The sequence below is a fragment of the Bos taurus genome, chromosome 28 (assembly GCF_002263795.3).
Source record: "Bos taurus isolate L1 Dominette 01449 registration number 42190680 breed Hereford chromosome 28, ARS-UCD2.0, whole genome shotgun sequence".
Lineage (NCBI taxonomy): Eukaryota > Metazoa > Chordata > Mammalia > Artiodactyla > Bovidae > Bos > Bos taurus.
This window is the reverse complement of record NC_037355.1, coordinates 29,208,196-29,234,725: the sequence shown is the minus strand read 5'-3', so window position 1 is coordinate 29,234,725 and position 26,530 is coordinate 29,208,196. Positions and strand designations below refer to the sequence as shown.

Genomic DNA, 26,530 nt, shown 5'->3' with positions numbered 1-26,530 from the left:
ATTCAGTGTTGTCAGGAGATTTATATCCTGAACTTTTATGGTATTTGCCGAAATTCAGTTAAGCTCTTGAACTTAAAAAATTTTTTTAAAAATTCATGTTGATGAAAGCTTTCTAACAGTCATTATCTTAGGAATCAATATATACTCAACATTATCAAGCCATGGCTTTTCTTTTGAACTTTACTATGCCATCATATATCTAGGTACCTACACTAAACAGGTTCAGGCTGGCTTCTTTAACCATAGTTCTTTCAGCTGTTACTCTGTATTCCTCAGTCTTGATGGTGTGCTTACTAGGCTGCCTTGTTTCAAATAGTTGTTTTGCTAAGGGTCTAAGAGTGGCTCTGCTTGGCTTATAAAGAGAAATGATTGAGCTAAGTAACCACTATTTTCCACACAGAAGCATTTTGTCATTCCTTCACTGCTTCCCTGTATTGTCAGTGCTTGAGGTCTGACCTGTGGCCAAATAATGGCACTTTGTCATCTCATTTCTTATAACTTTACTAAAATGAGTCATGGATAACTTACCAAGGCTCTACTAATACAACAACAACTTCTGTGGGGTCTTATTTCATATCAGGAGCCTGACATCTTGTGATTCCTTCATTCTGGCTCATTTTAGTGCTTCTCTGTTACCTTTTGGCTGCTGCTGCTGCTGCTAAGTCACTCAGTCGTGTCCAACTCTGTGCGACCCCATGGACTGCAGCCCACCAGGCTCCCCCGTCCCTGGGATTCTCCAGGCAAGAACACGGGAGTGGGTTGCCATTTCCTTCTCCAAGGCATGAAAGTGAAAAGTCAAAGTGAAGTCACTCAGTCGTGTCCGACTCTTAGTGACCCCATGGGCTGCACCCTACCAGGCTCCTCTGTCCATGGGATTTTCCAGGCAAGAGTACTGGAGTGGGGTGCCATCGCCTTCTCTGACCTTTTGGCTAGCAGTTGCCAAATGTAAAACGTTAATTTTATTGAATGCCTTATCACTGATACGTGTGATACTTATTGGCAAGAACACTGTCCCATTAGCATAACACAGCCAAAACCAATTCCCTATCTTTTTTGTCAAAAATAATTTTTACACAGTATTTTCTTGTCTTGCTTAATTGTATTACTATCCACCTAGTAGTCAAGCTTGTTAGTAATTTAAAATCATCCTCAAATCCTCACTTCACCATGTTCCACAGGCACTAAATCCTACTGTTATTACCCCTGAAATCTGACCCTTTCTCACATCTCTTTGGCTACAGTCTAGGCCCTCTTCATCTGGAAGACTACAGTGGCCCCCTAACTAATCTCTCTGGTCCCAATGTCTCCAGTTCCTGACAGAGTTGACAGTTACCTTTGTAAAACGAATCTGATCATGTCACTCTCCTAACACCGTGCAACTGTTCTGCATTGCTTCTGGATGAAATTAAAATTGAAGTTTTAATATGTAAAGTGAAAGTCACTCAGTCATGTCCAACTCTGTGACCGCATGGACTATACAGTCCATGGAATTCTCCAGGCCAGAGAATTCTCCAGTGGGTAGCCTTTCCATTCTCCAGAGGATCTTCCCAACCCAGGGATTGAACCCAGGTCTCCCTCATTGCAGGAGGATTCTTTACCAGCTGAGCCACAAGGGAAGCCCTTAATATGTAAGGTAGATAAAAATGAAGGCACTCTAACTGGAGCTTCTCTAGCTGAAGAAACTTGGGAGATCTGGAGTAGGGAGAGGAGTTGGTTGGGCAGTTTGTCCCACCTGTGTGGCGCTTTTTTTGCCATGGCAACTCTTGAGACACTCCACAGTACACTTGTTTGACCTTCATTCTGTTAATATGGTATATTACGTCAGTTGGTTTTCCTGTGTCAAATCATCTTGCATTCTAGGAATAAATCTCAGTTGGTCATGGTGTACAATCCTTTTAACATGTTGTTGAATTAGTTTGCAAGTGTTTTGTTGGCTCATGCTGGCGTCATAAAATAAGTTTGGGAATGTTTCCTCCTCTTCAGTGTTTTTTTTTTTTTTTTTTTATGTTAATTCTTCTTCAAATGTTTGGTAGAGTTTTCCAGTGAAGTCATCTAGTCCTGGGCTTTTCTTTGTTGAGAAGTTTCTGATTATTAATTCACTTTCCTTACTTTTATAGATATGTACAGGTTTTCTACTTCTGTGTGTTCCAGTCTTGATAAGTTGTATATTTCCAGAAATTTATGCATTTCTTCTAAGTTATCCAGTGTGTTGATATACAGTTGTTCATTGTGTTTTCTTATAATTCTTATTTCTGTGGCATAGGTTGTGATATTCCCTCTTTCATTTCTGATTTTAGCTATTTGAGTCAGTTTTACTTAATCTAATGTTTTGTCAATTTTGTTGATCTTTTAAACAAACCAACTCAGTTTAGTTGATTTTTTAAAATATTGTTTTCCTATTCTTTATTTCGTTGATCTCTGCTCTAATCTTCATTATTTCCCTCCTCCAGCTTGGAGTTTAGTTCTTCTTTTTCTAGTTCATTAAGGTATAAGGCTACGTTGTTGATCTGAGATCTTTTTATGACTGTAAACTTCCTCCTAGCACTGCTTTCTCTGTATCCCATATGTTTGGTTTGTTGTCTCGGTTTTCATTGAAAGTGTTAAAGTGAAAGTGTTAGTTGGTCAGTTGTGTGTCTGACTCATTGCAACCCCATGGACTGTAACTTGCCAGGCTCCTTTGTCCATGGAATTCTCTGGATAAGAATACTGGAGTGGGTTGCCATCTCCTCCTCCAGAGGATCTTCCCCACCCAGGGATTGAACCTGGGTCTCCTGCATTGTGGGTAGATTCTTCAATGTCTAAGCCACCAGGGAAGCCCTGGTTTTCATTAGTCTCCCAATATTTTATAATTCCCCTTATGACTTCTTCTTTGACCCATTGGCTATCTGAGTATATTGTTTAAGTTCTACATGTTTTTGGATAATGCACTTGTTTGAAAATTTCTGCTGATACTCCCAGAACACACAATCATCTGTCATGCCTCTGTGCCCTTACGCATGCACGTGCTCTCTCTTTCTGGAAAGCCTACTGTGGTCATTCCTCCAGAGGCGCAGAGCTCAGCTATCACACACTTTGTGACCGCGTAGCCCTCAGTGTACACCTCTGTTCATCATCTTGTTTTGTGATTGGTTGTCTATCTCTAAGCTCTTCAAGAGTAAGCTTCTTATATCTTGTTCAGGATTGCAACCCCAGCTCCCAGTATGTGGCCATACTCCTGGAGCATAGCCAGTCAATAACAGTTTGTTTAATTGAATGATTGCTTGTCCTTTTATTTGAATGGATACATTTATTTGATTATATCATTGCTTTTCTCTTATTTTTAGGAGATGTTCCTGCTCATATATTTGGCATGACAAAGTTTGGGGATAACATTGAGGATGAATGGTTTATTGTTTATATAGTGAAGCAAATTACAAAAGAATTTCCAGAGTTAGTAGCAAGGTATTACAATTTTATTAATAATTCTTAAACAAGTATCATATTAATGCATATGTATGGAATCTAGAAAAATGGCACTGATGAAGCTAGTAGAGAACAGACTTGTGGCTAAAGTGGGGGAAGGTGAGGATGGGATGAATTGAGACAGTAGCGTTGACATATATGCACTATTATGTGTAAGATAGATAGATAGTGGGAAGTTGCTGTATAACATAGGGAACCCAGCCTGTGCTCCGTGATGGCCTAGAGGGATGGGGTAAGGGGGAGGGAGGCTCAAGAGGGAGGGAGATGTGTGTGTGTATGTGTATATATATACACATACACATACACACACACACACATGTATATGTAATTATGACTGATTTGTATTGTACTGCACAAACCAACAAAACATTGTAAAGCAGTTTTCCACCAATTAAAAAATAAAAATTAAAAAAATTAAAGAAGCCAGCTTTATCAAAAAATAGTAATTCTTAAGGAATTCCATTATTGAAAATGACTACATTTTTATCCATTTAGTAATATTTTTTTCTGTGGCTGGTGGAAATTGTACAGATTTGAGATGTAGATTTTAAATGTGACTTCTGTGTTTTCTTCCTTTTTGCTGGTGACTTCCTTTTCTTAAAGAAGAATTAAAGTATCATCTGAGAATTATTTCACACAAAACCTGCTTAGTTTAGGTTTTCTCTTTTTTTTTATTCTTGTTATAAAAGAACAAATACACATGGTAAATAAAATTCAAGCAATACAAAAAGGTGTAACTGCTCTGATTTCCCAAAAGTAATCACTATCAAATTTCTGTGTCTTAAAAAGAAATTCATATATATATATGTGTGTGTGTGTGTGTGTGTGTATTTCACAGATTTCTCTATGTCTTCCTCTAAAGCTCTATTTTTTTTTTTGAGAAACTATAGACAGAAGAAATTTAAAGAGACATCAGTGAACAATTGTATGGATAGGAAGCAGAGTAGATAATAATGCATTATAATTCAGTTTTTAAAATATTATAGGAACTGATAATTCTCTGTCATTCCCAAGTTAGTTGCTCTGTGGCATATGGAATGTTCCCAGATCAGGGATCAAACCCAAGTCTCCTGATTGGCAGATTGACTCTTAACAACTGAGCCACCAGGGAAGCAAGAGTGTTTTAAAACAAACCTCCAATATTATACCATTTGATTTTTAAATACTTTAGGATGTAAACTTAAGAGATAATGCAACACTACTATTACCACACCTACAAATAGGTAGCCATACTTATTAAATAAATGGTAGAATTTTCAATAAACAGGCACAAATATGGTAGTTTATTTCTTTACTAGGGTAATAAGGAGGGGCCAGTGCCTTTCATATGCTGATTCTGATACTTATGTATGCAGTGATGGGTCATACTTACCCACTAGGCCTCTAAAGAGTTTTAATAAGCATCTACCGTCTTGTCAGTTTTTTTTTTTTAATTAGAAAAAGAAGGACGTTTTTCCTCTATGTGTCTGCCAGATTAATATTCCTAAAGTAGGGCTCAAACCATTTTACTTCCCTACTCTAGAACATTTCATTTGTTTTGTTTATAAAATTAAACTCATTCTCACTGGATTCTGCCAGCATTTAAAGCTCTTCACAAAATGATATAACTGTGCTTTTCTAGTCCTTTTGTTGTTGTTGTTGTCAGTCTTCAAATCTCTCCCTTAAATGCCACCTCCATAGTTTTGCTTATGCTGTTCCCACTCCCCAGAGCATCTCTCCTTTTCTGGATATATTGTATCTCTACCCATTAAAAGTGAAAATAATCTGGGACAATATATATAGTATGCTACAAGTGGTGCAACAGAAGAAAAGCATTTATATTCCTACTGACTACACATAAGCAAACTCTAGAAGGATAAACAGGAAGTAACAATGGTGGAGGGGTTGGGCATATAGATACAAAAATAACAAGGAGACTTTTTCATTGTATAACTATTTATGTATTTTTTAAAAGTTTTAATCGTGTGACTGTATTACATACTCAGAAATTTAAATTTTTAAAAAGTGATGCAGATGAGACAAAACGAAAGTGTCTTTCAGGGCCCAATAGTACTTCCTCCATAAAGGTTTTCCAAATCTTGGCTGTATGTGATTTTTTTCTTTTTTCTAAGACCTATGTACTTGGTATATTTTTCACATTTTTTTCTGCTGCTATTTATTTATGTACTTATTTTTTTCTCCTTATCACTCTCGAATTCCTCCTTAAAATTTTAGAGATTCCCTTCAGTACTTAATGGTATCTTAAAACGTTGTGCTTAATTATAGAAATCTACATAATTATAGAAATCTATGGTATATACTCATTTATTTATTTACTAAGATTAGGGCAAAAATGTATTAGAACAAATCTGTTTTGATTATTAGCAAATATGCACTTCTTTTAATTCAAAGTTGAAATTTCTTTTGCATTAGGATCGAAGACAATGACGGTGAATTCTTGTTAATAGAAGCTGCTGACTTTCTCCCTAAGTGGTTGGATCCTGATAATAGTGCCAACAGGGTAAGTATATCCAAGTTTAGAAAATTTATAAAGGTGAAACCATTTTGCATCATTTTCATATGTATCTGGATTTTGTCAATGCCAGGTATGGAAACTATATCACTTTGCAGGTATTTTTCCACCAAGGGGAGTTGTGCATTATTCCTGCACCAAAGAAATCTGGAACAGTATCCTGGTTACCTACCACACCTCCAACAATCTCACAAGCACTGAGTATAATCTCAACACACCCAGAAAAAATTCTGGCTTCAGAATCTGTACGAGCTGCTGTGAATAGACGCATCAGAGGGTAAGAAAACTGACACTTTTAGTGTCACACTGCTAGTCAAGGAGCCTTTTGACTTCGTGTTGCTCAAGTCTTTTGATGAATCGAAGCATTTCTTTCACCTAGATTAGTGCTGATTTTCATTCTGTCTTTATCCTTTGTGAAATTGACCAACAAATTAAACTTCCTGTGTTTTAAAATCAAGAAACAGATGTATCTTTTAGTCGTCATTTGAAGGTTCTAGGCCCAATGTTTTTGCATTTATTTACCTTAGAGAGTGTGGCCAAGTATTATGTAGATCCATAGATTAAAATTTTGGACCTTTAGAGATGAAAATCTGAGTGAGTACAATCTGTTCAGGAATTTTCTTTCATTCTGGGTGTATATATGGGATTCTCTTACTTGTTGGAGTGTGTTAGGTTCTATTCAGAAGAGAACACCTTAGTCTAATAATGTATTAGTTCAGCCATTCAAATTTGAGTACCTATTAAATGTTTAGTACTATTCAGATCATAACAATATTAGATAATAATCTCTTTTAGCTTTGCTTCAGTACACTTTGTACCATTTTTTAGGAGAATAAATTCTGATTTTCTTTTCAAAGTATAGTAGTAACATTTTCGTTGTTTTTATTGGACCACCTTAATCCCTTTTCTTTATTTTCCATTTCTTTCACTTTTTCTTTCTCTCTTTTCCTACCTGTAGTCTTTAGTATATAGAATTTCTTTTTTAAACAATTATTTTTTTGGCCACTCAGCATGGAAATCTTAGTTCCCCAACGAGGGAATGAACCTGGGTTGTTGCTGGCAGTGAAAGCGCCAAATCCTGACCAGTGGACCAGCAGGGAATTCCCAAGGGTGACAAGAGAGTTGTCACTCTTTTCTCTCACTCATCTCACTCCTGATGAACCAAGACAAGATAAAATGTTAAGAGAAAAGTAAATGGTATAAGAATCCTAGATATTTACATCAGTTCAGTTCAGTTGTTCAGTTGTATCTGACTCTTTGCAACCCTGTTGCCTGCAGCACAACATGCTTCTCTGTCCATCACCAACTCCTGGAGCTTGCTCAAGCTCATGTCCATTGAGTCAGTGATGCCATCCAACAATCTCATCCTGTGTCGTCCCCTTCTCCTGCCTTTAGTCTTTCCCAGCATCAGTGTCTTTTCTAATGAGGAAGTTCTTCATTCACATCACATGGCCAAAGTATATTGGAGGTTCAGCTTCAGCATCAGTCCTTTCAGTGAATATTCAGTACTGATTTCCTTTAGGATGGACTGGTTTGATCTTGCAGTCTCTGGGACTCTCAAGAGTCTTCAGCAACACCACACTTCAAAAGCATCAGTTCTTTGGCGCTCAGCTTTCTTTATGGTCCAACTCTCACATCCATACGTGACTACTGAAAAAACCATAGCTTTGACTAGATGAACCTTTGTGGCAAAGTAATCTCTGCTTTTTAATATGCTATCTAGGTTGGTCATAGCTTTTCTTCCAAGGAGTAAATGTCTTTTAATTTCATGGCTGTAGTCATCATCTACAGTGATTTTGGAGCCCAAGAAAATAAACTCTGTCATATCATAAAATAAAAGTGATTATGTTACCTGTCACAGGTACCCAGAAAAAATTAAAGCCTCCCTTCATCAAGCACACTGCTTCCTCCCAGCTGGCATTGCAGCAGTGCTGAAGCAGTGCCCCAGATTGGTGGCTGCAGGAGTCCAGGCATTTTACCTCCGGGACCCCATTGACCTGCGGGCCTGTCGTATTTTCAAGACATTCTTGCCTGAAACACGAATAATGACATCGGTAAGATATCTCTCTTGGTCATTTAGTTTCTCTCACTGAAAGGAATGTTGAACATTATTTTAATTGTTCACTAGGAAAAAATTGGGAATATTCTGTTTCCTCATAGCAAGTTAATATAGACTTTTTGTTGTTATTGTTCAGTTGCTAAGTCATGTCCAACTTTGCAGTCTCATGGACTGCAGCACACCAGGCTTCCCTGTCCTTCACTATCTCTCTGAGTTTGCTCAAACTCGTGTCCATTGAGTTTGTGATGCCATCCAACCATCTCATCCTTTGTTGCCCCCTTCTCCTTCTGTCCGCAGTCTTTCCCATCATCCAGGTCTTTTCCAGTGAGTCGGCTCTTCACATCAGGTGGCCAACGTATTGGAGCTTCAGCTTAAGCACCAGTCCTTCCAATGAATATTCAGGGTTGATTTCATTTAGGATTGACTGGTTTCATATCCTTGATTTTTTTCTTTTCTCCTATCCAGAAGAGGAAGACTATAAGAGACCTGACTTCCTATTTTATATCTCAATGTTTCCTAGCTATTTCTGACCACATTTTCCCTATTTGAGCAATTATATCTTTCTTAGCAATAAAACATTTCATTTCCTCCGGAGAATTAAGAATTATTCTTTATCATCTACCTGCCAAAATTGCCATGTAATGTACCTTAGTGACAACTAAATATAGACAGTGAAGGTAAATTTTATGGTGTGTGAATTACATCTCTGTAAAGCTGTTACTAAAAAGTGTAGACAGTAAATAGGTTGAGTCTTCTTTGCATTTATCTGAATATGAAGCTCATAAATGAAGTTATTGTCGTTAACTGTGAAATGATAGTCAGGCATTTTAATTTCAGGAAGAGACTCACATATGTTGTGTCCCAATGTCCAGGTCACTTTCACTAAATGTCTGTATGCACAGTTGGTGCAACAAAGGTTTGTGCCGGACCGGCGGAGTGGATACAAGCTGCCTCCTCCATGTCATCCCCAGTACCGAGCCCATGAATTGGGCATGAAGTTGGTAATGTTGAACCAGAAAATTTAATTTTCTTCCTTAATGTCAAAGGGCTCTTCACAGAGTAATGACACAACTTAGAAATCTAGAAATACACTCTGTTAGTGTGAGAATGTAGTAAGATGTGGTATTTGAAATAAGGCAGAATGGATTATTCTTTAAGGGATGATAGAACTGTGTGTCCAGCTGAAAAAGTTATCACATCTATGCCAAAATAAATTCCAGTCGGACCAAATATTTAAGTGAAAAAAACAAAACCATAAAATTTGGAAGAAAGCATAGGAAAATTTATGAAAATATGAGTAAGAAAGTCCTTCCTAAGCATGACTTGAAACTGGAAACAATAAAAGATTGATAAATTTGATTATATAAAAATTAAACATTTCTATATGGGAAAAAACCCATAAATATAGTCAAAATACAGTTAACCTGGAGAAAGTGTAAAATATTTTTGCAGTTTAAATTACAAAGAGTTAAAATAAAACTAGTAAATGACAAAAGTTGCTTTATCTAGTATATACATTGCTACAATTCAAGGTGAAAAAAATAGTAGCGATCAATCAAAAATGATCAGAAACCATTAACAAATAGTCCAGAGAAAAGGAAATATAAATGATTCTTATGAAAAATGTTGACACTTGCTCGTAATAAAAGAATTGCAATTTAAAACTACAAAGTAATGTTTTTCACCATTTGATTGACAAGTATCCAGAAGTTTGATAACAAATACGAGGTTTGTAAAAATACGTAAAGAGGTACCCTCAAACATTATTGATAGGAATATGAGTTGATTCAGTCTCTTAGAACAGTTTATCACTTTCCATAATATTTAAAATGAACAAACCCTGCTGCTCAGCATTTTCACTTCCTGAAATTTATCCTCCATATATTTCACTTGTTCACAAAGACATATGAAGATACTCGTGAAAGCATTGTTTATAGTAGCAAAAGACTGGAAAATACTTAAATGTCTACTAGTAGAAAGATAGTTGGATAAATTGTGGTCTGTCCATGAAGTGGGATGGATAAATTCATATGTTTGTATGAAATCCATCTCCAGGGCATATCACTAAGAGAAAAGCAAGGTTCAGAGCAGTATGTATGTTGCCATTTAGTGATGAAGGGGACGAAGTAGGAGGATGTATGTATGCACACGCACACATATCTGCTTGAGGGCAAAGATTACTTCTGAAAGGATATGCAAGGAATTGGTGGCAGTTTTCTCCAGAGTAATCAGGGAAGCTCCCTATTAGAATTATTTTGCCTTGTGCATTTATTATATTTTTTAATCAAAGGACTCTTAAAATGAAGTGATTCCCTCCCTTTACTGTTCCTAAGACCATGCTTAATTCATTTATAATTGTGTTAGACAAGAAACCTTTTGCAACCTTTTTTAAGCAAGCAAGAAGCAAGTTTAAATTTCTAGTTTTTTAATCAGTGAGAAGAGAAATCTCTTTCAGGAAAGTAAGAATTTTTTGTTTTCTGTTATTTGCTTCCCCTTTATAATTTTTAGTAATCTGTAGAGATTAAGAAACTTGGAATTAAAGTCATATTTTTTTCATAAAATTTAAAGACTAGTATAAATGTTCACATACCCATATGTCCAGTCACCTAGTTCTTGAGTGTGGTTAAATGGAAAGAAAGTAACCTAATAATAAAAATTCTGTCTTTTCCATGTAGGCTCATGGATTTGAGATCTTATGCTCCAAATGTAGCCCACATTTTTCTGACTCCAAATCCCTTGTGACTACGTCACCACTCTGGGCTGGCTTCCTTGAAAGTCTGAAAAAGAATGATTACTTTAAGGTAGGACTTACTATGCACTCTTTAAACTGTATAGTCTAGGCAAAATCAAGCCAGTGATCTAGTGTTAGGTCCATATTTAATGTGTGACATAAATGTAAGAACTAGAGTTAAAAGGGACCATTCTAGTTTGGTGGTAATAAGGGAGTGTCTATAAACTGTTTCTAATATTTTAGAAAAATTAATAACATCTATGCTGCTGCTGCTTCTGCTAAGTCGCTTCAGTCATTTCCGACTCTGCGACCCCATAGACGGCAGCCCACCAAGGCTCCCCTGTGTCTGGGATTCTCCAGGCAAGAACACTGGAGTGGGTTGCCATTTCCTTCTCCAATGTATAAAAGTGAAAGTGAAGTTGCTCAGTCGTGTTGGACTCTTAGCGACGTCATGGACTGCAGCCAACCAGGCTCCTCTGTCTATGGGATTTTCCAGGCAAGAGTACCAGAGTGGGGTGCCATTGCCTTCTCCGAATAACATCTATACAAAGTGATAAAAGTTATTATTTATATCAGATGAATAACTTGTGCAAATCTATGAAGCAAACATGAGGACGCCAAATAGAAAAATTAGCAAAAACATAGATTAAAAAATTATATGACCTAAATGGAAAGGAAATCCCAGAGAAAGGGGATGTATGGAGATGTATGGCTGATTCACTTTGCTGTACAATGACGTACACAACAGTATAAAGCAACTCTGCTCCAAAAAAAAAAATTACGAAAAGGGAACTAGTAAATTTCTCTTAAAATAATCACTCTCACACATAGTAAAGATATGTATTTTAACACAATAGTAAAAAGCATACGAAAGATATTCAGTGCTGTTGAGAATATAGTGAAAATAGTACACCTATACATTGCTGATAACGTTGTAATAGTTGCAACCTTAACTGGAAAGTAATTTGATACTGTATTCAAAGAATTGTACAGAAGTTCAAACTTGGAACCTTCACTTTATTTTATTATTATTTTTAATTGGAAGATAATTGCGTTACAATGTTGTGTTTCTGCTGTGCAATGCATGAATCAGCTATAAGTATATGTATGTCCCTCCTCCTAAACCTCCCTCCTCCGCACAACCCCACCCCCTGTAGGTTATCGCAGAGCACAGAGCTGAGCTGCCGGTGCTGAACAGCAGCTTCCCAGTAGCTGTCTGTTTCACACATAGCAGTGTATACGTGTCAGCACTGCTGTCTCAATTTCTCCTGTCCTCGCCTTCCCCTCCACGTTCATAAGTCATCCTCTACGTCTGTGCCTCTGTTCCTGCCTTGCAAACAGGGAAGCTTTATGTTAAATAATCTACACTTTAAGGAAACATCCAAGAAGTAGAAAAGTCCTTAAGAATATGATAATTTTAAAGATTGTGTAGTGGTAGGGAAAACTGCTTATATATTGTTAAAGAAGTATTAAGCATAAATGCCATCATAAACATGCCTGTGAAAGCTAGAAATGATAGTTAAGGTTAGGGTTATGCTATTTTTTGAGCTCTATTTGTACTTTGTTTTATAAATTAATTGCTGGTTAATCAATTGTTTCTTTATAACAAGTTATTAATAAATAATAGAAAATGATAGAAAACCTCCCAAATTGGAAAGAGGCCCTTAAATGGTGAAAAGGATGAGGTCCTATCACGTTTAGCCTAGTCCCTTTTTTGGAGAAACTACATCCATGAGAAAACAAGGACGAGGAGTCAGGCCTCATGCTTTTTGTACAATATATTACAGTATTGTATACTGCCTCCCTGGAAGTTGCTGGTGAGCAGATTATTTTAATGATACCATCTATACCAGGTTCTGATGGGCATTATTATTTTTTTAGGGACTGATGGAAGGTTCTGTTCAGTACCAGGAAAGGCTAGAAATGGCCAAGAACTACTTCCAGCTCTCTGTAAATCGGCCAGAAAGGTGAGTTTATCTCTACCCAAACAGGGCAGCAGAGTGATAACTTTCCACAAGTTAAGGAGTTACTTACTCCTGAGATGGCTGCACATATTGGAGTTTCTATATTTAAACTGTTAATGGCAGGACTCATGACTACTGAAGAAGCTGGTGTCAAGACAGGAGGTGTTGTTATGGGAGTTTTCTGGCACTTGTAGCCATTACCACCACCACCACCACCACTTTCATCATCATCATGTAATGGCTAATGTATGTTGAGTACTTACAAAGCTTAGGCCACTAACTCATTTAAACCCCTCTTAAAGCCCTTTGAAATAGATATAATTGTTATTTTCCCTATCCACAGCTGAGAAACTGAATCTAAGAGAGGTTATGTAATCTGCCAAAGGTTACACAGGTCAAAATGACAGGCCTAGGGATTTGAGCTCACGGATTCTGTTAATGAGCCACATGCTTAATTTCTGTGGGAATGCTGGGCTGTGTTCAGCTTTTTTAGGTGGATCTGAAACACAGGATGAAGCAGGCATTCAGCTTCCAAATCATAGCTCATTCTAACCTGCCATATGTTTTCTGGGGGAAGAAAGAAATGAGCACAGGGTTGAAAGAAAATGGTGGTAGTTTAGTCGCTAAGTCGTGTCCAACTCTTGCGACCCATGGACTGTAGCCTGCCAGGCTCCTATGTTTATGGGATTCCCAGGCAGGAATACTGGAGTGGGTTGCCATTTCCTTCTCCAGGGGATCTTGCCGACCAAGGACTCGAACCCACGTCTTCTGCATTGCAGGCAGATTCTTTTACCGACTGAGTTATGAGGGAAGCCACATGGAAGAAAATGGCTGCCCTTTAAAATTCGATAAAGTTGAGTTTCAGTTCTGGTAATACTGGAGTAACATATCAGACTAACCCCCTGCTAATTGCAGTGATAACACTGGACAGAATATTAAAAAAAAACAAAAACAAAAAAACAGTTATTTGAAGACACTGGAGAAAAAAGCAAGCAAAAATCAGAGGGAATAGGATGCTTTAAAGAAGAAAGTCCCTTTTGTCTGACTTGTCCGTTGAGGGCACGTCTAGTCAATATGGCCCAGGGATAATGGAGCTTCTGCAGAAGGGTTTATTGGGCTGAGGAATCAAAGGTCAGATTTTGAGCACTGGAAAAAATTCAGTTTATGTCTGCAAAACTGAATTTGAGATACTTAAAGCTAAGAATTGGACAAGACTGAGCGACTTCACTTTCACTTTTCACTTTCATGCATTGGAGAAGGAAATGGCAACCCACTCCAGTGTTCTTGCCTGGAGAATTCCAGGGATGGGGGAGCCTGGTGGGCTGCTGTCTATGGGGTTGCACAGAGTCGGACACGACTGAAGTGACGTAGCAGAAAGCTATTAAATAACGTGAAAGAAATAACTTTGTAAATGTTGTGGCTCAGAAGGTCCCCAGTTGTGTGTAGATGTGTGTTTTGTTTTGCTGTTGGGCTTTTTTTCTCAAACTGAACTGGTTTTGAACCCCACTTGTTTTGCCAACATCTCAAACATCACATATGTGTGTAATAAAATGTTACTTAAAGATTGTATGAAGCAAAATTGATGGCGAGAGAACTCTAACCTCAGTATCTGTGAGATAGTAATGACTTTACAGCAGTCTTTATTCTTGTGTATTCTTGCCTGGAGAATTCTGGACAGAGGAGCCCTGATGGGCTGCAGTCCATGTGATCGCAGGGTCGGATACAACTGAATGGCTAACACTTTTTTTTCCACTCTTTTGTAAGCGTCTAGGGACAGGGGAGCCTGGTGGGCTGCCATCTATGGGGTCGCACAGAGTCGGACACGACTGAAGCGACTTAGCAGCAGCAGCAGCAGCAGGGGTGCCTTTGTCCCATTCTCATCAATTTTACGGCAGTAATTTGTGGAAAAGAGGATGCCTTCTTAGGGTATGTTTTAAGGAAACTCGGGAAAGAAAGTAAAGGAGGTGGCTCTCATAGTTAGGGGAATCTCCCCCAGATGAATCTTGTCACCTCTAGAAGACCACTCCCCTGTTGAACAGCATTACGTTATAATCTTAGGTTGAAGAGAAGTTAAGAAATTAGAGAGACTCATGTAGGAGATTTAGGGCTATCTTATTCTCCCATGAAATAAGATAGATTGAGGGTTTGGTAGTTCTTTTTAAATAACAATGTCTTTTATTATTATACAAGTAACACTCATTCAGATGGCAAATAGAGAAAAATGTAAGAGGGAAAAATTTATATCATGACTAAGCTACTGTTATTCCAATGTATATCATGAATTAGCCACTATTATTATTCTTCTGATTTACTGCCTTCCAGGATTATTATTCCCCATAACCAATTGACTTGTTTAAAAAATTTTACATTATCAAGAAATTATGTATCTTGTTCATAATTTTTACTCGTTGTAATCTTACATTTTCCCATGACCTTAAAATGTTTTGATAAAGTGTATTTTTAAATAGCTGCACAGCGTTTTAGCAAATGGACCCTAATTTACTTATTACAAATAGCTTCAATATCCAACATTTTCATGAGTGTTGTAGGAGAAACTCTCGTTCACCAACCAGAATGACTTCTCTGCAGTTCAAAACCAAGCTCACATCTCGCTCGAGACCTGCTCTTGGCTCCTAAAGCTTCTGTTTGTTTGCTTTGTTTTTATTAGCTGAATTAATATCTTCGGCTGTTTCCTGCTGTCTTTTTAATTGTACCACCATCCTTCTTATCACCCAGATCTCCTGGCTCTCCTTGGATCCAGTCCTTAGATACTGTTCACTATTATCTTGTGTCTTACATTCTTTTACCTTACTGCCTGGCTAGATACTCTAATTATTTAGTTATTGAACTATCGGTTCAGTTCAGTCGACTACTCAATCGTGTCCGACTCTTTGTGACCCCACGAGCTGCAGCACGCCAAGCCTCCCTGTCCAACACCAACTCCCGGAACGCACCCAAACTCATGTCCATTGAGTCAGTGATGCCATCCAACCATCTCATCCTCTGTTGTCCCCTTCTCCTCCTGCCCTCAATCTTTCCCAGCATCAGGGTCTTTTCAAATGAGTCAGCTCTTCACATCAGGTGGCCAAAGTATTAGAGTTTCAGCTTCAACATCAGTGCTTCCAGTGAACACCCAGGACTGATCTCCTTTAGGATGGGCTAGTTGGATCTCCTTGCAGTCCAAGGGACTCTCAAGAGTCTTCTCCAGCACCACAGTTCAAAAGCATCAATTCTTCAGCACTCAGCTTTCTTTATAGTCCAACTCTCACATCTATACATGACTACTGGAAAAACCATACCCTTGACTAGACAGACCTTTGTCAGCAAAGTAATGTCTGCTTTTTATTTTTATTTTATTTTATTTTTTTGTTTCTGCTTTTTAATATGCTGTCTAGGTTGGTCATAACTTTCCTTCCAAGGAGTAAGTGTGTTTTAATTTCATGGCTACAGTCACCATCTGCAGTGATTTTGGAGCCCAAAAAAATGAAATCTCTCACCGTTTCCACTGTTTCCCCATCTATTTGACATAAAGTGATGCGACCAGTTGCCATGATCTTAGTTTTCTGACTGTTGAGCTTTAAGCCAACTTTTTCATTCTCCTCTTTCACTTTCATCAAGAGACTCTTTAGTTCTTCACTTTCTACCATAAGTGAACCATACTGAGCTATGCTGCTGCCGTTGCTGCTAAGTCACTTCAGTCGTGTCCGACTCTGTGCGACCCCATAGATGACAGCCCACAAGGCTCCCCCGTCCCTGGGATTCTCCAGGCAAGAACACTGGAGTGGGTTGCCATTTCTTTCTCCAATGCATGAAAGCAAAAAGTGAAAGTGAAGTCTCCCAGTCGTGTCCAACTCTTTGCGACCCCATGGAGTGCAGCCCACCAGGCTCCCCCATGCGTGGGATTGAACTATAGCTACACCTAAACTTATTTCTCAGCCTCTAGTGACTCTTCTCTTCCAATTCAACCATCAGAGCCAGGAGAATCTGCTTGAAATATATCTGTAATCATGTTACTTCCCTCTCTTAAAAATTATTAAAGATTGTAATAGTGAATAATTACAAACAATGGAAGTGTCCACCAATAATAGATAAATGAATTTTAGTGTATGTATATGTTGGCTTATTATCCATTAGTTAACCAGAGATTATATAAATATCCATAAATCTAAGTCATAATTTCTCAACCTTGACACTATTGACACTTTGGACCAGATGGTTCTTTGCTGTGGGGAACTGTCCTGTGCATTGTAATGTGAAGCAATGTCTCTGACCTCTACTCAGTAAATTCCCCTAGGACTGACTCCCCACTCCCCACCAATTGTGACAACCAAAAATATTACCAAATGTTGCCAAATTGTCACCGGTTGAGAATCACTGGTCTAAATGAATAGATTTTAAAAATACAATGTTGAATGAAAAATACAAGTAAAATGTAGGTGCTATGGATATAAATTGTAAAAATACACAAAATACTAAATATTATAGATACATATATCTTCATTCAGTCAGTAAGTATTTATTATCTCCTATGTGCCAGGCCCTATTCTGGGCACTGGGAATACAACAAGTGAACCCGAATTCTCCCTGCCCCGTGGAGCTGCATACTAGTGTAGGAGAAAGACAATAAACCATTGTATGATGACAGATGGTAAGTAGTACTTTGAAGAAAAGGCAGTGTTTGGGGAGAGAGATGTAAGGGCTGCTCTTCTAGGAAGGTTGACCAGGGAGACCTTTCCGAGGAGGTTTTCTTTCAAATGAGATCTAAGAATGTCAGGGATTGAGGCAGACAGGTGATACTGAGGGAATGGTATCAAGGGAATAACATGTCTGGTAAAGAAAACAGTGTTCTCTTACTCACTCAGAAGAGAACACTCAGTGTTCTCTTACTCACTCACTTCAGTGGCCCAGGAAGGTTCTCGTGAGAGCTGTCACTTTTGGGCAGCAGAGAAACAGACTGGAACTGATAGTGTTGATCATCAAAGGGAATACTAACTTTATCTATCATATATTTTTTAAAGTACGTGCTTAAAGAATTCACCTGCCATTGCAGGAGATACAGATTAGATCTCTGGGTTGGGAAGATCCCCTGGAGGAGGAGAAAGTGGCAACCCATTCCAATATTCTTGCCTGGAAAATTCTGTGAACAGAGGAGCCTGGCAAGCTGCAGTCCGTGGGGTCACAAAGAGTTGGACACGACTGAACACCACCAGCACATATATTACTAGTTTGGTTTTTATGTTAAATTTATCAATGTAATCATATATTTAGACTAGAGGTAAATATTAGCAGTATTTTAATTCTGGGTGGTAAGGCTATATTACCTTTTTGACTTATCTATATTATTTTAATCTCATAAAGCAAAAATTAAAAATAACAAAGAAGCCATCAGTGATCACTCACTCCTTACTTCACTGAGTCTAAACTTAGCCTTTTCAGCCTCGTTGTACTCGTCAGTCCATCTGTTCAGCCTCAGATTTCACCCTTAAGCCAAACTGAACCCGTTTGCTCTCTCTGAACATGTTCCTCACTCCCCACCTCTATACAAATGCTCGTTTTTCCCCTTACCTAGCTTCTCTATCAAAATCCTCTTGATTCTTTAAGGGCTACCTCAGCTTCTTCCATTAGCTCTTTTTTTTTTAATTTCTCTGTCTCCACCCAGTGAATGTAATTACCTTTTCCTATGATTCTTTGAACCATTTGGTATTTCTGTGTGTCTTTATATGTTTTTATCATAATTATTTGTGTATATTTCTTTTCTCTGCAATATTTGCATATTACAGAGTAGGGATAATTCCCTGTTACCCGCATGATTCAGCAAGGTATGCAAATGTTTATTAAATTTATGCAAGTCCATTATATAACTTGGTTTGTTCCATTATAAATAGTTAAGACAGAGTTCCATAAACTTATATAACAAATCACATCACCATCATAAAATAGCTCACTTGTCATATAAATCATCTCTGTGTGTATTTCCCTATCAGTTTATAGTAAGAGGAGCACAAAATAGTATCAGAAGACTTGATTTCAAGCCTTTGCTCTGTCCAACTCAATGACCTTAAGTTGTAGAAACTCACTGGGCTCTGAGTTTCTCCTTTGTAATACAGGATTATTACCTCCTTGTAATAGTAATTGTAATAGTAAATAAGAAAATGTATTTGAAGTGCTAGCCTAGCATTTAATACATGATAGATTTATTTTTGTGCATACTTTCTTCTGGGTTTTCATTTCCTCATAATATGATATATATAAATTGAAAGAGTTACACTAAATCAGCAGCTTCATGATGGTGTTCCATGGAGCCTGCTGCAGAGCAAAGGGGAAGGCAAGATGAGCAGGTCTCTGAGCCTCCAGCCTCCATTTCAGTCAAAGCAATCTTTCAGGGTTCTTTTTAGTTTGACTGAGGTATAATTGACAAAACTGTAAGACACTTAGGTGATTTGATATACCTATACATTATGAAAAAGAGTCCCACCACCTAGTTAATTAACAGATTCTTCACCTCACATATTTATATTTTGTGTGTATATGAGAACATTTAATATTTACTCTCTTAGAAGATTTCATTTACACAGTAGTGTTATCAACTATAGTAACCATGTTTCACATTAGATCCTATGACTGTATTTACTTTACAGCTGAAAGTTTGAATCCTTTTTCCAGGATTTTTGTGCTTATTTCCATCACCCCTTAGTCACTGGCAACCATTTTTATTCTCCATTTCCATGAGGTTGACTTTCTTTTTTTTTTTAGATTCCACATATAAGTGATATCATGCAGTATTTAACTTTCTCTATCTAGCTTATTCCATTCAGCATAATGCCTTCAAAGTGCATCCATGTTGTTGCAAATGACAAGGTTTACTTTCTCTCTCATGGCTAAATAATATTCCATTACATTCCAGTGTGTGTAGATATATACATTCCAGTGTATATCCAGTATATATATATCTCTCCAATGTGTGTGTGCTAAATTGCTTCAGTCGTGTCCAGCTCTGTGTGATCCCGTGGACTGTAGCCTGCCAGGCTCCTCTGTCCATGGGATTCTCCAGGCAAGAATACTGGAGTGGGTTGCTGTGCCTTCCTCCAGGGGATCTTCCTGACCCAGGGACTGAACCTGCATCTCTTACATCTCCTGCATTGGCAGACAAGCTCTTTACCACTAGTGCCACCTGGGAAGCCCATGTATATCTCTGTCTCTCTGAATTTATCTGTCTATCCATTCATCCATCTACACCACATCTTTATCCAGTTATCTGTTTGTGACACATAGGTTGTTTCCAGTCTTGGCTAACTGTGAATAACACTGCAGTGAACACGGGGATGCTGACATCTCTTTGAGATTTTGTTTTCATTTCCTTTGGATAAATACCCAGAAGTGGGATTGCTAAGTCGTATGGTAGCTCTATTTTTAATTTTTGAGAAACCTCCCTACTGTGTTCCATAGTGGTGGTACCAATTTGCATTCCCACCAACAGTGCCCAAGGGTTCCCTTTTCTCCACATTCTTGCCAATGCTTGATCTCTCTTTTCTTTTTAATGATAAATATTCTGACAGGTGTGAGGCAATATCTCTCTGTGATTTTTATTTGCATTTCCCTGATGACTAGTTGATATTGAGCACCTTTTCTTGGCATTTGTGTATCTTCTTTGGAAAAATGTCTATTCATTTTCTCTGCCCATTTTTGAATCAGATAACTTGGGGTTTTTTAGCTATTAATGAGTTCTTTTATATATTTTGACTATTAACCCCATATCATATATATGGTTAGTGAATATTTTCTCCCGTTCTTTAGGTTGTCTTTTCATTTTGTTGATGGTTTCTTTTTTTGCAAAGCAGTTTCTCTTTTCTTTACTTTTTGGACTTTTTGTTGGTTTGGCTGTGCTGTGAGGCTGTGGGATCCTCATTCTCTAATCAGGAATTGAACCGGGGTCATGGCTGTGAAAGAACCAAGCCCTAACCACTGGACCCCCAGAGAACTCCTCAGAGCAGTTTTTCTTTGAGCTCTTTTTATATTTTGAGTTCCTGGTGAAATTTTGAGAGGAAGGATTCAGTATCTTGAACAAATGTTTCAAAACAAATTAAACTAGATAATCCTTTCCAACTTTAAAATACTCTGTTTTTGTGGTTATTATTCTAAGTTCTCATTAAATACCCATGTCTTTGATTTTTTTATAGCTCTCATGCTATGAGCCCAGGTGAAGAAATCTTAACGTTATTGCAGACAATACCATTTGATATAGAAGAGCTTAAGAAAGAAGAAGCTTATCTTCCCCCAGAAGATGGTAAGTGATGGGCCAGGATAGAGCACGGAGTTAGAAAGAAGTAAAACATCCCACCAAGTCTCAGAGGGTACTTCACTGAGAGTACACCTGTGTCATGTGAGTATAGTATGGCAGTGTCACACTTCTTTTTCAGATGAACGGTGGTTAGATCTCTCACCAGATCAGCTGGACCAGCTGCTGCAGGAAGCTGCTGGCAAAAAAGAGCCAGAGCCCATTTCCAAGGGGCAGGAGGAGAACTATGACTTAACTCAAGTCTCAGAGAGCATGAAAGCTTTCATATCCAAAGTCTCAACCCACAAAGGAGCAGAGGTGCCTCGGTAATTTCTGTTAAAGTGTAATTATCTAAATAGTTAGAGGTTCTATGTTGGCATCATCCAATCATTGCCAGTTCTATGTTTTTTCTTTTCTTTAATTTTTTTTTTTTTTCAGTAAATGATTTTCAATACTTTGTCTTCCTCTTTTGGTACCTAGTACTATGATAGCTTACTTATCTGGAGTCAAATTTCTGATAACCTGATTATGATCCGTGAAGTAAGCCACAGAGATCACTCAGATCTAAAGGCCACTGCCCCAGAGCTGTGGAGGGCAACCATATTCTTTACTTTTTAGGCTTTTACTCAGAATATTATGGACTTTTAACATCTAGCTCTCATCAGGATCAGACATCTGATCTTGTACCCTCAAGTAGATTGGAAGCTTCACACTCGAAAGAGGAGGATAAGCGCTGCCGGGTACCTTGAACAGGTTATCTTCTGCTCATGGCACAGGAACACCTGGAGTTCCGCCTTCCGGAGATAAAGTCTTTGCTTTCATTTTTTGGAGATTAGTTCACCAGTAGTCAGGAAACTTATGGAAAGTCTCCTTTTTGGATTCTTAGCATTCCCTTTGAAGATATTGCCAGAAACTTAATTTTTCTGTGTGTGCCAAGTCTGTACTTGAACTATGGGGTCATGGAAAGTGTCCGGAGGAGCTGAAAGTTCTCTTAAAAGCTACCCTGTTGAGAAGATGGTTCTATTTCTGCATTCAGATTCTACATATAAAATAAAGATTCACACATTTAATAAAACCTTGACACAAGAAGAAAAAGTCAGATGAATAGATGCACTTCAATTTCTGTCGTCTGAAGGGAAAGTGAATTTAAAGAAGCCACAACATATATTCTCTATTTTGGAGGATTATGGTTTGGACCCAAACCACATCCCTGAGAATCCACATAATATTTATTTTGGGAGATGGATTGCAGATGAACACAGAGAGCTTATTGAGTCATACAGTGTCAAAAAGAGACACTATTTGAAATACAAGCATGGATGCTGGTTTATCATTCATCATGGCCAACCATGGAAAAGTGAAAAAAAAGGATACTGTATTTGATCCATCTGTTGGACCAGGTGGCCTTTTGATCGCTTCTGCTCATTTTGGTGCGTACGTATATGGGACAGGCGTAGACTGCAATACTGTTCATGGCTTGGGAAAGGCTAGTAGGAAAAACCGGAAATGGAGAGGACCGGATGAAAACATCTTCATCAGTTTGGTTTAGGGCAAATCTTCATCAGTATGGTTTAGAGAAGTATTACCTTGATGTCCTGGTTTCTAAACCTTCCTGGAAGAAGGGTACTTATTTTGATGCAATCATGACTGATCCTCCATATGGTATTAGAGAATCTACAAGAACAGGTTCACAGAAGGAAGTACCAAAGGGAATAGGAAATGTCCAGAAAGCCACGTTCCTGTTTCTTTGAGTTATCTGTGTGATATGTTTTTTGACCTGTTAAAGTTCTCAGCAGAGACCCTCGTATTAGGTGGAAGACTCGTCTATTGGTTACCAGTATACACTGAGCAGATGGTACCCTGGCACCTCTGCTTGAAACTCATCAGCAACTGCAAGCAGAAGCTTTCCAGTCACACATCAAGGTGCTTGATAACATGGAAAAGGTGAAGGAATTTGAGAACTGGGACCAGTATTCACATTTGCTGAGTGATCATTTTCTGCTATACCAAGGTCATAATTCCTTCCATGAGAAATATTTCAGCGGGGTAACAAAAAGAATTACCAAGGAAGAAAAATCTAGCAGGAATGAAAAATTAAGATTTTTGACAATGGAGAAAGAATAAGGATTTGATAGAAAAGACATCTGTTTGTGAATTTTCATGTATAATAAAGAAAATGTACTGTTTTAAATAACTTTATATAATAAAGTAAATGCTACAAAAAAGAGGAGGATGAAAGTGTTTATCAGAGGAAGAAATAATAACAGAGAACAAGAGGTGTTACATTTGGCAAGTAATAGGGGGAAAAAGGTAGATGGAATTGTTCCTTGCCCAGCCAAATACATCTTTATTAGTGTTGATGCTCATTAGCCTCATAAGATTAAAATTTATGTTCAGTATTCTCTCTTTAAGACAGCAGGGATAGGGAAGGTTTGATCTTTTTTATGTTTAAAGGTTTGGTTCTTAAAAAGATAGACTTTATTTAAATGAATTTGGATAAATAGCTTCTTTTGCTAATGCTAGATATATCTTATGGGAGGTGGTAGGTTGGCAGATCCCTAAATCAGCATAAGTTAAAAATGTGCATAATCAAAGTGCAATTTTTACTTTTATTTCTTGTATCTTTCCCATTTCTATTGCCCTACAAGATCAGTAAGCCTAATGGTTTTTAAAATTTAAACTACAATTTTCCTTGCTCTGCCTCCTTTGAAAGTATATCTCTGGTAGTGTGCCTAAGAACGGCACCAATTTAGACAAAGTTTCAAGGAGTTTTGTTTGGGATAAATTGTCTTTTTCCTTTAATCTTACAGAGAACCTTCTGAGGCTCCAATCACTTTTGATGCAGATTCTTTTCTTAATTATTTTGATAAGATTTTAGGTGAGTTACAGTGATGTTGATTTTGATTTTGCAACTGTAAGTTGTATAGAGATTGCTAGAACTTTGGAGCATTGGATCTCATTTGTATTTTGTTTTGTGTGTGTGCATGTGATTTTGAGTTGCTTTCAACTATTAATTATTGCCCTACCAACTAATTTTGCAGAAGATGCCTTGCTTAGTGCCCGGCATAGTAGTTGCTGCTCATTAAATCTTTGTTGAGTGAATGAATGCTGTGTGTTTAGATAGGGTTTTACATGGGCTCGAATATTACATTGTTCTTTTTTTTTCTCTTTTAAACATCCTGCACTTATATACTGGGCTTCCCTGGTGGCTCAGACAGTGAAGAATCCGCCTGCAATGCAGGAGACTGGGTTCGATCCCTGGGTTGGGAAGGTGTCCTGGAGGAGGGCATGGCCACCCACTCCAGTATTCTTGCTTGGAGAATCCCCATGGACAGAGGAGCCTGGCCGGCTACAGTCGATGGGGTCGAAAAGAGTCGGACACAACTGAGCGACTAAGCACAACAGCACTTATATACTACTAAAATAAAAAAAAACAAATAGCCCAATTAAGAAAAAATCAACAAAGGATATAAACAGGCAGTGTCTTGAAGAATAAATATAATCAATAAATATTTGAAAATAGTTAACTCTTTCTAGTAAACAAGTAAGTATACAATAAAAGTAAGAATTATTTTTTTGGCCCATCATATTAGGAAAAATTTTAAAGGTTGGTAATAATCAGTTTCCTCAAGTGTGGGAGAAAGGAGCACTGTCCAGCTGTGGAGGTGGAGGTGTAAGTTGTCTTTTCTCAAGGCAGTTTGGTATCCAGAATGTTCATAACCTTTGACTTTGCTATTTCACTTCCAGGAATTTACCTCATGAAAAAGCTGTGTGTGCTAAGGTGGTGATTGCAACATTGTAGTAGCAAAAACTGGGTTATAGTACAGTTTTACCCCCCACCAAAAAAATCATAGTACATTCATTTCATGAAGTATAATAGAGCCTTAGTGAAGAATGAGGTCCATTTATGTGTTTTGACAGCAAAGGACCTCCAAGATATATAAATAAATAGAAAAACAAACCATAGTTCAATGTATCTATGTAAAAAATATTTTGTATACACATACAGACACAAACAGAATTACATAAATGAAGGTCTGGGTACCCACTGAATTGTTAAAAGATGTTTAACTCTGGAAAGAGAATGAAATGTGAGACAATAACTCTATATAACTTGAATGTTTACATCAGAATGTATTCATGTATTATGTAGTTTTAAAATTGCTTAAGTAAAAATTTTTAATCAATTGAATTCACCTAAAAAAAAAAAATCTTTCAGCTCAGCCTGTGTACTTTTCTGCAAATGTCTGCCAGCAGTATCATTTTCTGGAGGGGATTTTTCTGAAGTACTTTGACTATGTATATTCACCTTTTATTTTTCCAAAGAATATTCTAATTCTTTTGATCTCAAAAGAATTTAGTATAGTCATGCCAAAAAAATGTACCAAGTGACTGTTTCTGTGTTGGGGTCTGTGTAGGTTCAAAGTCCCATGAATCAGACTCTGATGATCTGGATGAGGAAGACTCTGAATGTTTAGACAGCGATGATGACGTGGATCTTGAAACACAGGAGGCTGGAGAAGAAGCATCTGTAAAAGGGACTCTGGATGATCTCAAGTCATACATGGCCCAGATGGACCGGGAACTAGCACATACCAGCATTGCCAAAAGTTTCACCACCCAGAAGCAAATGGTATATGTTCAAACTCTTTCCCTTTTGAGTCTAGTACAAAGGACAGCTAAAACTATTTTATCTTAGTTTTTCTTTTGCATTTGTGGTAATTTTTTGTGATTTGAATTTGATCTTTTGATTTGAATAAGGTTAATTTTTTCCTAACTCTGGTTGGATGAAAGATTATTTTCTTAAACATAAGCTTAATTATACTGCTTATTGTGTGTTACATGTGGGTAGGAAAGAAATCTAGCTTCTTTCACTTAGAGAAAATTTCAGATTCTGTTTTATTTATTTATTTTTAACCATTCATTTTTTCCTGTTTATTTCTTTTAAAACTCTTAGGCAAGCTATAAATGTATCTCCTTACCTCTGGTTATCTCCCTTGGGCTATTTCAAAATTGGGAAGGAATCCATTTAATTTGTAGAAACTTTTCCTAGGAAGAAGTATGCTATAATCTTTGGAACCAGATTTTAATGTTTGTTAAATTACATAGTTTATTATTAGACTTCATTTTCTGTCAAGAATGGAATTTCCTTTCTAATATGTAACTCAACTTTACGTTGTTGCTTTTTATTGTAACTACCATCCAACCTAGTCTGACTTTCTTTTCCTTCCATGAACAAGGAACCTCTATCCCAGACTACCAATGACAATCCAGAGGAAGAAGATTCTGGCACAGGAGGATCTGTTATGACGCCAGTGGATGTAGACTTGAACCTGGTTTCCAACATATTAGAGTCCTATAGTTCCCAAGCTGGCCTGGCAGGACCTGCTTCCAACCTTTTACAAAGCATGGGTGTGCAGCTGCCTGACAACGCTGATCACAGACCCACAAGTAAGCCAACGAAGGATTAGCCAGCCAACCTAGCCTCTCTTTTTTCTTCTTGAATAAATATTGAGTCTGACTGTGC

At 37.7% G+C, this 26,530-nt stretch overlaps 1 protein-coding gene and 1 pseudogene across 2 annotated transcripts in view; both read left to right on the top strand.

The window, feature by feature from the left end:
* ECD (ecdysoneless cell cycle regulator) overlaps nt 1-26,529 on the top strand; it is a 28,708-nt gene extending 2,179 nt beyond the window's left edge. For both annotated transcript variants that reach the window (XM_005226400.4, NM_001046271.1), the window contains 12 exon segments: nt 3,324-3,441; nt 5,875-5,962; nt 6,073-6,251; nt 7,836-8,028; nt 8,906-9,034; nt 10,709-10,834; nt 12,646-12,731; nt 20,906-21,012; nt 21,146-21,329; nt 23,814-23,881; nt 25,422-25,636; nt 26,244-26,529. In XM_005226400.4, coding sequence (XP_005226457.1) covers nt 3,324-3,441; nt 5,875-5,962; nt 6,073-6,251; nt 7,836-8,028; nt 8,906-9,034; nt 10,709-10,834; nt 12,646-12,731; nt 20,906-21,012; nt 21,146-21,329; nt 23,814-23,881; nt 25,422-25,636; nt 26,244-26,474 — 1,724 coding nt within the window. In that variant the 3' untranslated portion in view covers nt 26,475-26,529.
* Nucleotides 21,336-23,807, top strand: LOC101902840 (tRNA (guanine(10)-N2)-methyltransferase homolog; annotated as a pseudogene).
* Nucleotide 26,530: the final 1 nt, after the last annotated feature.